The sequence below is a fragment of the Tigriopus californicus genome, chromosome 5, assembly GCF_007210705.1.
Source record: "Tigriopus californicus strain San Diego chromosome 5, Tcal_SD_v2.1, whole genome shotgun sequence".
Lineage (NCBI taxonomy): Eukaryota > Metazoa > Arthropoda > Copepoda > Harpacticoida > Harpacticidae > Tigriopus > Tigriopus californicus.
In genome coordinates this window covers 3,327,031-3,341,317 of record NC_081444.1, presented here as the reverse complement: position 1 = coordinate 3,341,317, position 14,287 = coordinate 3,327,031, and the positions used below count along the sequence as shown (strand labels likewise).

Below are 14,287 nucleotides of genomic sequence, written 5' to 3'. Positions count from 1 at the left end.
ACCCACTCCACTCAAACGCTTGAAATCCAACGAACAATCCATGATACCTCCCAAAGCTCCTGAAAATAGATCACCCAAAAAAATCTCAAATCCACCAATATCATTCTCTTGACGCCGGTTTCACCACCAATGAGATCTTGCCAAAACGAGAATAGTTGATCTCGAGATTCAAATCACACCAAACTGCTTAAAAATAGACGTAGACGTCCGATGTATGCCAAATCCAGCCTCTTTACTCGAGACGGACGACGACTTTGGAACTTGAGAAAACTCCGTCATGTACACGGTCTCGTCACATTGTTTTGAGGGACAATTGCATTTAGCCCCTTCCATAACGTTGGGGCTATGTTCTTCATCATCGGGTTCAAGGCGTTTAGCAGGTGCTGGTGATTTATAAGACAATCCAGACAGTGTGATTACAAGTTCGTATTTTACCCAAGGCTTGAAAAGCTGGAAATAGTGTGGAATGCAATTGGCACTCTTTTAAGATAAAGATGAGCTTGACACTCCAATAAGCACGATTTCTGGGTTTGTAGTATCGACAAGTATTTGAATTGGACACCATCGCAAATATAGTAGATCGTTTCTAATTTCTTCGTCGCTAGGAAGCAATTTGCGTCTGTTCTCGGTTCCATGCTTGACGTTTCAGTGCTAAAATGACACGGGTCACCTTTGAGTGTTGAAATGAAGGTTGCAGGCCTTTCCTTGACTCACCTTCTGTGTAATTAACGAGGCCGAACCGAAATGAAAGGCTATTTGGTTTGTAGCCACAGCTAATCCACGGCCTTCAACTTTCCGGAAAATCATAAGGAACTATGAATTTTGAACCTATCTGGGAAATATTCGTTGATGACGCTTTCTGATGATTTTTTAGGAATGCGCAATTTTTTATCAAGAATTTTAAACCCGAAACGATGAATTCAGTTAGCTGTTTACGATACATGAGCACAAGCCAAATAGACTTTTACTCACCTTTTGTGCTTGGAGTCACAAGATAAAGTAAGGGCTGTATTAGATTAGGGTTTTTTTTAACGAAAAACGCTTGCACATGTTAAAGTAAATCGGTAGAGGAATCTTCATACAATGAAGGAAAAAGTTTAAATGTTCGGATTGCTTCGATAATCAACCTCTACCTTTTTCTGGGCATTATGATATAGCAGTAGTACCATTGCCCAAAAGTGATAGACCAAGCCATTAAACGTTGCAAAACCCAAGTCAATGAACATTTTACCTAAATACTGTTTAACCACCAAATTGAATGAATAATATGATAAATGCTAAATTTGTGAATATTCGTACATTAAGTAGTCACTTACCTTTGCCAGAAAAACTGACCAAATAATTTCACTCATGTTTTTTGATTTCACGAAATATCCCTGTTATGTACTTTGAAAATCTTTATCAAACTATCTTTATAGATACAGCATTGTAAAAATTAAACAATATCATTAATTTAAAGTGAACTGAGGGCATTAATGCATTTTGAATGTTAAGAAGTTTGCAAGCCAACGAACAATCGGGCGTTTGGTAGCTGGTCAATTTTTTAGTTGAAAGTCATGAAACTTTGCACGGTTTGGCGGTGCTTCAATTATTCAAAGATATTTTTTCATTAAATTATGCATCCATCATTTTAAGGTTCATTCTTTTTTTTGCTAAAATAAAGTTTTTTTCCTCATTATCTGACATCAAACACATGAAAAAACCTTATCAAGGCAAACACTATTAGGAAACTTGCGTATGGAAAAACAAATTTTAAGTGAAAAATAAATATCATCTTAAACGTAGGGAATTGAGCAAGATGTTAAACTTTTAGTATTTACTTCATTTTAAGAGGAAATCCTTAAAAGGTCTATGTATTCTTTACCAATTGCTTCTATAAGGAAGCAAATGGAAAAACAATGAAGGAAGCCCGAGAAAGAAAAGAAGAGAGATGGACCTTCATTGTTTAAACTACCTTGGATTCTCGAGGGCTTGAAGGTGCTCTTCAAAACGCACGGTTAAGCCTCTACGGTTCACGAGAAATTGACCCTTAGTGCACTTATTGTTTAGCCACTCGAAAACACACTGTGTAAAAAGAGTAAAGTGCTGAAGGGAAAGAAAAAAAATAATAATTTAAAATAACCTCGTTACTGCTGGGCGGCTTGGGCACAAACTGAAAAAGGAGGAAAACACTAAAAAAAGAATAAGCATACTGACATCAATCCAATTAATGGCACGATAAAAATTTCAAAACTCTCCAAAATAAATATAAGTAAGAAAGAGGAAGTTGCTCATTGCGGTTCATTGCTTTGCCAATAAATGCTTAGACGAGCGTCACCCTGAAAGTTGCATAGGTAAATCAAAAATTTTAGGTCCCATCACCTTAAACCCGTCGAAAAGCAGCGATTGTGTAATCGTCAGGTCGAGCGCTTCAGGGATCCCACTATAGAAACGATTAAACGAGAGATGTCCAGCACTATTGGTTCGTCTGAAGGGTGGTCACTTTGGGTTTGAACCTCCGGTGTTGATCTCCTTTTCCTTTTGGTTGGTCTTCATCGTTTGCATAAATGTTTCATCGTCGTCATACATATTTTCCCAAGGTGTTAATCAATCAATTCAAAATTAGTCTTCCCCATAGTAATTGTGGAGGAAAAAGCCCTCATCATCCTGGAAGGCTTTCGTGCCAGAAAGATAACAACAATGAATTAGGGATTGAGGGGAAGATTCACTGAGAATGTCTTACTCGAATTGCTCGGCTTGTCGGACTGTATTGAATGAGCAACAATAACCTAAATCGGGTTTCCGCATCAAACCAATCTGAGCAAAGTGTTGCCTATACCTTGCATTTGCCAATTTTGGAACAAGGACTGACGGAAATAGATGGACTGAAGGATTTAAAAAATAAAAGATCGAGAAATTAGAATCTTTGATACCCAAATCGACAAAAAAAGTAACATTCTGAGTACCGATTCTTAATAAACTGCGGAATGTATTTGATGATATGATCCACAAGATCATATCAGCTCAAACATCCTCAAATTCGAATCCATTCCGGCGAAGGAACAAGTATTCTTCAAACTTTCGGAGAGAACTGATCACAGCGAAGTATTTGTCCATTTGGCCATCTGGCAATTTTGGACTGATTTTGGAGAAGAAGAAGAGAAACTTTAAATTGTTATTTCGTATCCACCTCTTCGCTCACGGTTCATTCCTCAGGACTTCTTTCAATCGTTTGCTTCAATACGGATACTTGCGGAAACAAATGGAATTGGCAGGAAAATTCCAAGTTGCAAAATGGAGATATGGTATTGGCCACCGTGGTATAAAGTTGGGCCTATCAGAAAACTTCTGAACAATTGGAGCGATGAAAAATCCCGACCAAAATCAAGCTCGTTAACCACGGTCAGCGCCCACAAGATTTCTGCACCATAAAATCAACTTCTTAATTAAAATTGTTGATATTCATTAGTACACGGGGGCCAACGTTATTGAAACGCCCTGAACGCTTGGTTAGGATTATTTATCGGAAATAGTCAGCACCCTGAAGTTTTACCCGTTAGCCTTCATTCGTATAGTTACTAGGTTTTCTAGTAAGCCTCTAAGAAAAAAATGCAAACGCTATTGATAGTACTCAAAAGCAAAAACTTATTCTCAGAAGCAAGGATAATCCTTTCAAACTTGGGCCTCAGTTCCTCGGACAAATAAATTAGCCCATGAAAGTGGTGGCTTGACAATATTCAGATATATGAGTTGGCAACCTCATCGTCTTTGGGCACAAGTCCATTTTTGCGCTTTGATGAGAATTGGGCACGGGACCTTGGGAAACCATTCGAAGGAATACTCTTCAATTCTGTGCTACCGCTTCAAAAGTTAGGAACCATTACTTCAAAACCGAATCTCTGTCATATGGTTAGGGGGCTTATCGATTTATTAATCAATATCATTCAAGACCCCATCCATCACGAGAAACCCTGGGCCAATTCTTTTCAAAACTAGACCGGGACAATGGTGACAAACAATGAGCCAACTGTCATATAAGACCCACAGCCTTTGTGATACTCATTTACTGCATCGTCATTGGTTGCTGTAATAAATTGGGCATCTTTACAACTATACGAACATACGATTTAAGTAACAATGGTGACAATGATGTACTTGTTTTGCACTCTATAGAAATATGAGCTTTGGGCAAAATATAGTTAAATCCACATATATTTACATTTGTTAAGGGCTGATCTGAACCTGCTAATGATTTTTTTCACTTTTCCAACTTTTTGTATATTTTGTACTCATTGCTTTTTGCCCCTTTTCAAAAAAAGAACATATGAAAGTGTAACAAATGACCACCTTTTTTCTTGAACAACTTGATTATCTCTTTGTCAAAATTACATAGATCTGTTGGGCTTCCAATACTAATTGTTTCAGTACATTCAGTTGCCTTAGTGACCTAGTTCAAGGATGTGTCAACGAAGGATGGATGACACCATTCGGGATTGACTTCGTCAAGGTATCAGTTTGGCAAAACAGAACGTTGAAATTCAAAAGCAACAAGAATACTCGCATTCATATACCAACATCAACACTTTTTACTTGACTTATATTTTCATAGAGGGTTATATCCTTGTATGCATTGTTTGCAAATGCTTCTTGGACGAGTAAAATATAGGTCCAAAGTAAACCTCAAATGGCTCCATTTAGAATAAGCTTTTTCTAAGGCTTCAAAAAAACGGGTATCGAATCATAAATTGTTGCTTAACAATTTGTTTGTACGTTCTTGTTAAAAATTAATGGATGAGTGAGCGTTAATTATGGATTATCGGAACAGTAAAGCTGTCATACATTTTTGATTAGCTAAACTATAATCAAGTTCACTATTCTTATTATGCCATTTCTCATTTTGGCATGCCATATTGTAGCAAGCCATATCGTTTGAACGAATCTACAATTAGCCACTGAACGTGTTAGTTTTGGACAAAATAGGAAATAAAAGAGTTTTGATTGCTTAGCAACCAATTAAAGTTTGAAAAAACTTGACTATTTGTTAACAATGCCCACCATGGGGTCTTCGCAACCTTTTTTGGACTTCAATACGCTACTGGGAATGGAATTAAAATGGTCACTTCTGGTATTGGAGTTTGAAGCAGAGGTGTGCATTAGGCCTGATCAAAAAATAAAAAAAATGTTGTAATATCCAAATTTTCCACCTCTCACCGACAACTCCTTGCAACCTGGCTTTTCCTGGTTGGAAAAGAAGAAAGAACTGACCAAGATATCCAGTTATTCAAAAAAAACGTTGCCAACATCTAAACCTGAATTTTTTGCTTCAATTTAGTTCCCATCAAGGTTATCAAGGTTATTAGTCTATATCTAAACTTGCACCGCCTTCGTTTTATACAACCGTTTTTTCTGCAATGAAAATGCAGAGCATGAGAAGCTCAATACATCCCTGTTACTAAAATTGCAATGTAAAACCGACAAAACCCAATGACCAAAGTTGAAAATTTGTCGTTGTATGGTGTTGTTTTTGGATTTATGAATTATATTTGTCATCAAATTTGAGAAAGAAATTGATTAGAGCTTTTGATTTCACATTGACAAATGGCCTTTTGCCATCCACTTTCGATTTCACTCCAAGGCACTTCACTTAGCACAGTCATGCCCATTTTGCGAAAAAATGTGGATTGACGCATCATTTGTGGCCACAACCTGAGCTCCATCGCAACCACTTTCTTGGCAACCTAGAAAAGCACAATGGAAAATATTTGTCAACTATATGACAACACTATGTTTCCAAACACAGGATACAAAATTTTAGCCCCTTTCAAATAGATATATGTTTGATCCTATTATCCTTCCTCTTGAAGCACTACCCCAAAAACCCTTAAGGACAAAACTTGTTGGATGTAACATGAACATCTAATAAGGGGTCTTCTAGAAATCCATGGATGTAATTACCTACATAGGAGTCTTTATCTCAAAGTAATTGGTGTCAGTTAGTCCGAACGAAAACAGGAAAGAGCATAATTTAAACCGCTCATGGCATTTTTGTAACATTTCTTTGTTACAAGAGAAACCGAATGTAAGCAATTATCCGTCTGGCGCAGAAGAAGCCTATAACCTACGTCAGAGTATTTAAATGTATTGGCCTGATAAGTAGTGCCTCTAGATCGACTACAAATAATTTATTTTGGTATTTGATTTTGGTTTGCCAAAATGCTTCCATGCACAACTTATATATTTTTGAAGGCAGTTCTGAAGAATAATGTCTGGTTCGCATTTTTTCACCTTTTGGCGGGGCTTAAAACCTTTACTTCCGATCTCAAACAATTGCTCAAAGCGTAAAAAGTTCAGAGAAACGGCGCAAAACTAAATTGAACGGCGTAAATTGAATTTGTTATTTCAAAGTCAAGTTTGGATTTTGGTTTATACGGCTTTAGACACTGCGACAGGGATGCAATCCCCGATACTATCAAAATGAAAGGTAAAAGTTGGTGCAATTCATGAACCACTGGAATATGGACGGGGATGGTAAGGTTGAAAATTAGCAACTCCAATTCGAGTCAACGAATTAAATCCTTCTTCAAATAAGGCTGGCCCCAGAACCCTGCGATTACGTATTTCAAATGTCAGCTCAATCAAACGACTGGGTCCAAAGTTATGCCCTCTCAAGATGCAGTACATAACAGAGCACAGAATGAATGACTTAGCCCTCTTCTGGTAATCAATTACCATAAGAGGGCTAGTTCGTTCATTCATTGAAGAGCTTTGTAGTGCCTTTTGAGACGGCATAACTTTTGATCCAGTCGCTCGATCGAGCTGAAAATTGAAATGAGTAATTGTTGTAGCCTGGAATCATTCTCATTTGAAGAAGAACATAACGCGTTAACTTCAATCGCAAAAGCTAATTCCCAAACCAAGCGTCCCCGTCCATATTCCAGTTGTTCGTGTGTAATTGTAACAATTGAATTTTATACGACATTTGATCTGTGATCGAATATGAGTTGGCAGACCGAGTTGGTCCTTGGTTGTGTTGATCTGGAATGTCATTTGATTTGTCCAAGTCTGACTTGAAAGATGCAACCGGATCAACAAGGCCTACGTATTCCCTACGAATATTAGAGGGAAGCATATTAAACAATGAAGGAGCCGAACAAGAAGAGAAGTGGACTTCATTGTCCGAACTAGCCTGGATTCTCGAGGGCTTGAAGCACATTAAGTCTCTACGGTCACCAGAATTGACCCCAAAATCCTGGCTTGGGACAAAGCTCATGAATGCTATTGAGGACGTACAGCGTCAAGTACCTATCGTACTTCCTATGAATGCCCTACAGTCCCAAATTTTGTAGTCTCTCCCAATACAAGAGTTCTCAATCCATTAATGTTCTCGCGAAAACATTTTTAACGTGTTTTTGACATTCTGTTAACTTGCTTTACTAATTGGAGCCCCTAAACCCCTAAATAATTGAAAAGATTTGACCCAGAATGAAATTTCTCTCAATGTTTTATTGAAATAATTGAAATTCAATAAATGGACTTCAAATAATGTCAAAGTTACTTTTTGTGACTTATTCTCCTGACCTCTTGGCTTAATCCAATCTACTTGGATTTTGTTTGCAAAAATATAATTGGTTTAGTTGGAGACACTTTCCAACTATCGCAAAACTTTTTGTCAAAGGCAAGAAATTGCTTACTTTTTTAGGAAGTTAATGTTTTTGTTAAGACAGCCTTGCGAATTTTGTTCACAATCTGTACCTCTCCTTAATTTTCCAACTTTTTTGTAAAGCAACCTAGGGTAGAGCCGTCTTTGATCAGTCACAATTACTGGATTCGAATTGCTCTTCAGCCTTTTCAATAGTTTGCAACTCTTTTTGAGCAAAGTCTTCCTATATTTTGGAATTTTTATCTGTGTCCCACCTTTTGTTTTGGAACACATTCAGAGATTGCTAGACTGGAGCAAACTCCTCAAAAATTGAAACTGAATAATCAATGGCTGCACAATGGACGATTCCTGTTCCAGAATTGAAACCAGGTCCAGTTCTTCTAATCTTTCTTTAATCAACGGCCAATGTTCATCTTTGAACTTGAACTTAGCCGGTCTGACCTTTTTGACCGGTTTTACTCTAGAGCTCGCCTGCTTTTGAGTTATGATCGATCCTATCTCAAGAACATGATGATATGAAAGGTCCAATTCATTTCCTGAAAAAATGAGAGCTGACAAGAACGAGCCTACAGAACATGATAACTTGTTAAAAAAATACGTTCGTCCCAATGCGTGAAATTGGGATTGTCAGTGCGTACTCTATATATCATAGTGTTGTACATGTAAATTGAAATCAATTATGGCTAGCTCTGCACTAAAAACATCTCGCCGACGCCAAGTTCCTGTGTTTGAATAGCCTTTGACTGACCCACTAAAGCAACCAGGCCTTCTTGCCTTGAGAAATCCTGGTATTAGACAAAATTTACTCCTGGAAGAAATTCAGCTTGGATCGAGACATTGTAAATAAGAAAAAAAGATAAAGCAAAAAATGCGATGTTTTCTCGATTCAAGAATCACTTTTCGGCTTTGATGAATTGGGCTTTGAATCTTGAGGTTCAAGCACAGAGAAAAATAATAAAATAAAAAAATAAACCAGGGCCCAGCTTTCTCATTGAATGTGCTGAGGGCTAGTAAACACAATCAAGGGACTGACAGGGTGAACCTCTCTTTTCGTACTTGGAAGACAATATTCAAATAACCGCAAGATCATTTCTTAACGCACACCTATGGAAACCAGGTCGGAAATTTGACGCTCATAGTACACACTTTCATGCAGTAAGATCTGTTTGCTGACAGAGATTACTGCAAAGTAAATAACTCACCAAAATTCGAAAACTCCTTTACGAAAGTGAGCAATGTTAAACAAATCGACATATTTCATTTCAAAACAGCTACTAGAATCATTTACTCTTAAAAGAGGGGGGGAGGGGTTCGACATCTTTGTCGTAAAAAATGCGTTTTCGCTAAGCCTGCGCTGACGTTTATAGTGAACTAAGAGCTCATTTATCAGGGAGTGCCTTTTGGGCCTATAAGGGTTGTTTTATTTACCTAAAATCTGCATGCACCTCTATTCAATACTCATTCCATTTTTTCTTTGCTTCTTGCATCATTATTCATTTCGAGCTTTTGGCCGATCTCCTTCATTCAATTGCGTTTTTTTCTATGGCTAACGTACCCTTTTGAAAGCAGTAAAACGTGTCATTCAAGAGGATCTGAAGCACATAAACGACAAAGGCAAACTCGTAGAAATCGAACTTAATTTATTTTTAAATTTACTTCCTGGTAGAGACTTTGATCTTTGGACCCGATTTCGCATTTGATCTCGAGTCCACTGAAGCCTGTTACATGATGCAATGGAGTTTTGGAGTCACCAAGTCTCCTTAGTCAGTCACAAACGGGGTCAAAAATCTGTCCCAGATTTTAAAGTTGCGACACAGTCTTTGTTCCAAAATATTTGGAAAACTCCTGTAGATTTTTTGGATAAGGGCAATAAATAGGGCCTTGAGAATTCTCACGCAGATATTTTCTAAAGATTTTGAAGGTGTTACTGCAGCAAGGGCATGTGTTGCCATGTTGCTGCTCGATAGGGATCTGGTGTTCTTTAAACATTAAAGCAAAATTATCCCAAACAATTTGGTCATCTATAGTTAGCAACCTTTTTATATGAAGTTAAAATATACATTGTTCTTTTTTAATGAGAAAATATGCTCAAATCTATTTCGGCAAAAAAACAATGATGAACGTCGGGGAGTTAGGTGGGCAAAACACTCACTTTAATCGGTCAGAGACATATCCTAGAACCTGTTTAGCCTTTTGAGGTTTAGATCAAGAGTTAAAAAGTGCACTCGGAACTAAAACTTAGGACTAGATAAATCTATCCCTTGCAAGCTCATCCCGTCTCAGGATCTTGGGATCCAGTGAACAACCCTTTGACAAACCTCGGGCAAATTGTCAAACAACTTCTTAGTGTAGAAAAGTTCTTTTAGTTGATTGGGTAAAAAGATACAAATCTCCTTTCTAGCCAGCCCATTTACATTTAAACGCTCTTAGTTCTTGTAATGGTTGACCAAAACGAACCTTGAGAGATTGCGCCAGGAGTTGTTGAGCGAGTCCCCGTCCTCCCCAATTTGGATGAGTGGTCAGGCTGTACATATAATAGACTCGATCCAAGTTCTGGAAGTCATGGAAGTGATCCCAATCCTTTATGTACTTGGCAAATGTAAACAAGATGATGGCCAGTTTCTCAGAATTCTTGGACTGAAGCATCTTCAAGGACGGCTCAGTCAAGCCATTGTTCTCCCTAAAGAGAAAACGATTGGGGTCATCAGATAAAGCCAAGCCAAGTAAAGATGATGTGATCATTACTTCTCTTTAACTCCGGCGATTCTGGTTCCCACAAGTTGACCGGTTGCCACATCTGTTGCCATGACACTTGCATTTTGACTAACTAACCGCATGAAACGCTTTTTGATTTCGGAGTTGTGAAAATAACCTTGACCACCGAGAGCCACATTCATCGGTTCACCTAAAAATAAACCATTTTTTTAAATTCCATATCATGCATTTTGTCAAACGCAATGCGTGGTTCTTTCAATCAGGGTATAGAACGATACTTCATGATCGAGTGTCTTTGTGTTGAAAGATTTCGGATTGGCTCGACAAAATTAAATTGAGATGAAAACACCAAGTCGAAAAAATATCCCCCAATTAACACCTAATCAATCATTAAAGGTACTTTCGGTAGGCCCTGTTTTTAACATTGGTTCTCCTGCCGTAGGCAAAGCTTTCAAAAACTTCTAATAAAAATTCCATGAAGTTTTAAAGAAAAGTTGTGCAGATCTCGAATCATACCCTACGTTGTTTTGTTCATTGGTTGGGTAATCATTGTAAAATTGGTCTGATTGTCCCTAAAATAATGCATTCAAATGTATACAACAGCGCTGGGGCGCGTCCGGACTCGAGTCCGATGGCACTCGAGTGTTTTACCCGAATTGGGAGAAATTGGCCAGACTCTCAATCTTTTAGAGAGAGCTCATGTCCAGACTCGTAATTTAAAAAATGTTCATCCTATTTCATTTCTTCGGAAAACTGCTTTTGTCCGTCTTCATTTGATCATGCTAAAGGATACAAGCCCTTGAAAGGTGATTGTGTTAGCCTAATTTAGTTATACAAAATCGGAATAGGATTTTAGGACGGGTTGGAGTCCAGCAAAGGACTCGATTTTTCTACCCGTCTCGACTCTTTTGCTGGATTCGTGTCCGGAATTAAAGATTCCGTTAAGAAGTTGGAATATCAGGTAACTCATATGAGCCCGATTAGTACCGGACTCGCCCCAACACTAGTATGTAACTGTATCAAGTCGTATAAGATAGGGATAATATTTTCATTGCATTACTACGTAAGAATTATCATTTGCTTTAATTGTCCTTGACAAGTATTCGTGCACACATGTTCCAATGCTTTACTTTTTGTCTCTTTCATCAAAGAGCTATCTACAAAAGATGCTAGCCTCTGGAAAACAAGAGTCAACACTTTTATCCCCTCGGAAACATCCCTTCATATCCCAATTTAAGAATGATTAGACAACAAAACGTCTTACGTGGCAAGAAATATTTGGAGTAGAAATGATAGCATTGCAGGTATTCCTCCTCTGTTTGGGGTATTGTGTACTTGATCCCATTGACGACCTCACAATGATTTAAAACTGCTTGAAACTCCATGATATCGGAGCCCTTGAACAAGGATGGCAAGCTTTTCGGGGGCTTGAATCTCAACTTTCCACTCCTCAATTGGGAATGAGCTCTGAACGCAAACACGACCTCTCAAACTCGAAGAGAATATGAAGCTCTTTAATGAAAGACAAGACTAATATGCCATTATATACTAAAGGCCCAAGGCCAGTTGCTAAAGCCCGATTTGCACATGGTGATATTTGCTCATATTGAGAAAACAAAGGACCATATTTCTTGTTTTATTTCATTTTTCGGGAAAACGAGGAGTCTTATCATTTTAGAAACCTATTAATAGCCTAGGGTAGGATGTGAAACTAAGCATTTTATAAGATCGTACTTTGAATTGTTCGAAAACAAGTCAATAATTTCAGAGGCACTTGTCAACAAAACGCGCAACGAAGACTAGATTTGTTGACTTTTGACCTCGGAGGACAGGCTTCTCTAATCTCAGAAGACGTTTGAGTACTCCTGTAATGTTAATCAAGAATTATAAATAGTCTTAGTTCAAGTTCATGTTGATTTAAGTGGCACACTATTTGTAAAAAGATAGAGCAATGCGAAACTTTATGCAATCTGAAGTACATTCTGCTTCAAACTCCCAATCTAACCCAACCGAAGTTTCTCACTCAGACAAGTATTTCCTTGTCTTTCAATTTTACATGTGATGACAGTAAGGAAGTCTCTAATAAGTTAGATTTCCTTGGATGAAATGTAAAAAAGCCCTCATAATGATGAAGAAAGATTGCATTGACATTGGTTGAAGTAAGCTACCTTTGTTCAAGTTACAAGTTAAGTAGGTCAGGGCCAAGAAGAGTCAAATCAAATTTTCAGACGTCAGCAAAGCAAAGTCTGCGCTAAAACTCGCCCGGGAAAAATGTTCACTTTTCTGCTAAAAACAAGCGCAAATATTGTTAATTTTGAATCGAACTTTACTTACATCCCATTTGCGAATTCCTCTTTTGGATAGGCAAATAAAGGTTAGTTCTTTCTTTAATGTGAATCGTAAATCTGAACTCACTCTACCTGGAGAGAAGATTCTTGTCTTGCTTACGCTGCCTTCTAGACAGATGGGCTAGGCCAACTTCATGCACATCTTTTATATTGGACAATAAAAAAAAATGAGTTTAGCAATGTCAGTGTAACAATGACAGGACAATTTTGGGATTAGGATTAAGTTTCATTGCATGGTAAAGATGAGATCGTGCATTGCCATTTTTTTCTCCTGACTATTTACTCCATACTCCATGGAAAGACGTTAAAATGCATTTGATTCTTAAAGGATAAGACACACAAATGAGCTTGCCTTCCATCATTCAAAAAAGAGTGTCTTCAAAAAATTCAGTGAGCAAAACGACTTGGGATTAATTGATGGATTGAATACACTCTCCAGCCTATTTTGAAACAAAGATGACTAGCCTAAAGTCAGAAAGACGTCAATCTTGCGAGTTTTTCCTCGAAATTGCATAGATAATTGCCAAAAAAAAATAAAAAAAACCGCCGATAAGTTTGCACAATTTGGAGATGCAATATGTTGCCAAAACAAGTCTGGTACATGCTTTTTTGCAAAATATGTGCAATTTGCAAGATGCAAGTTTTTACTGTCCCTAGTGATCATATTAATCGCTTTAAGGCACCTAGGATCATTAATACTAAATACAATCAAAGTTTCCTAGACGACTTAACAATGGATCATTCAATGAACAAAATCGCCGTGTCTAAGTAATCTACCGGTCATATCCATGGCTTAAAAAATACTTAAAAGAATCAACCGTTTCGGACCGTTCAATGTACGTAAAAGTAAAATCCTGTTTGTCGCGAAATGAAAGGGCGAGTGAACACTAAGGATAACCCTTTCAATATTGGATCTTTCAAAAAGACTAAACCCTGACAGTGACAACCGAGGGCATTTTATAGTAGAGCATCTTAAACCCATGAATCCGAGCTCAACTCGGTCACGCAGTAACCAACTGCGCTACAACCATCTCCCTTAAAGAAAGAGATGGCTAAAACCAAATATTTGTTTTTTTTTATTGATTTCACATTTGGCATTTTGAAACCAAATATTTGATTTTATTGATTTGACATTTGGCTTCTTGAAATCTTGATTCTTTTTGTATTTATGTAGCGGTAAGGAAATCCGCTCAAGAAAAATGTGGTAGTGAAGTTGCACTTAGTTTATTCAGCATCAGTCATTGGAGAAGACTTACGAAAGACACTTCCTCTAGGCAAATTTCAAGAAAAAGTTGCACAACGCCTCAGAGTTGACTTTGATTAATGGTTTCTTGCCATTGACTTGTATTTCATCCCACGGCACTTGTTGCAAAAGCGTCATCCCCAGCTTTTGAAAGATGTGAATAGTTGCATCATTTGTGGCCACAACTTGGGCCCCTCGGCAACCCAAGTTCTTGGCAACCTAAAACGGAACATCCATGCAAAGTTGTAGTCTTAGTAGGTAACAGTTGGTTAGAGTCAAGCATTGATGCAAAATTCCAAAGATGAAGAACCTTCGACAGAAAAAGGGTTTTAGATGCTGTTT

General features: G+C 37.8%; 2 protein-coding genes across 5 annotated transcripts in view; both read right to left on the bottom strand.

The window, feature by feature from the left end:
* Positions 1-5,495: 5,495 nt before the first annotated feature.
* On the bottom strand, positions 5,496-12,993 carry LOC131880171 (uncharacterized). 4 transcript variants are annotated; one of them, XM_059226707.1, is made up of 5 exons: positions 12,689-12,825; positions 11,619-11,846; positions 10,385-10,544; positions 10,097-10,319; positions 5,496-5,717 (listed from the first exon to the last, which is right to left on the bottom strand). In XM_059226707.1, exons 2-5 carry the CDS (start codon positions 11,737-11,739, stop codon positions 5,529-5,531), a joined length of 693 nt encoding a protein of 230 aa, XP_059082690.1. In that variant the 5' UTR covers positions 11,740-11,846; positions 12,689-12,825; the 3' UTR covers positions 5,496-5,528. The 4 variants fall into 4 exon arrangements, with proteins under 4 accessions (XP_059082690.1, XP_059082692.1, XP_059082691.1 ...); XM_059226709.1 differs by lacking the exon at positions 11,619-11,846 and having other exon boundaries at positions 12,775-12,993; XM_059226708.1 differs by lacking the exon at positions 11,619-11,846.
* Positions 12,994-13,904: 911 nt separating this feature from the next.
* Positions 13,905-14,287, bottom strand: part of LOC131880170 (uncharacterized) — a 4,425-nt gene continuing 4,042 nt past the window's right edge. Inside the window, exon 4 of the mRNA XM_059226706.1 lies at positions 13,905-14,164. Coding sequence (XP_059082689.1) covers positions 13,973-14,164 — 192 coding nt within the window. The 3' untranslated portion in view covers positions 13,905-13,972. The remainder of the gene's footprint in view (positions 14,165-14,287) is intronic.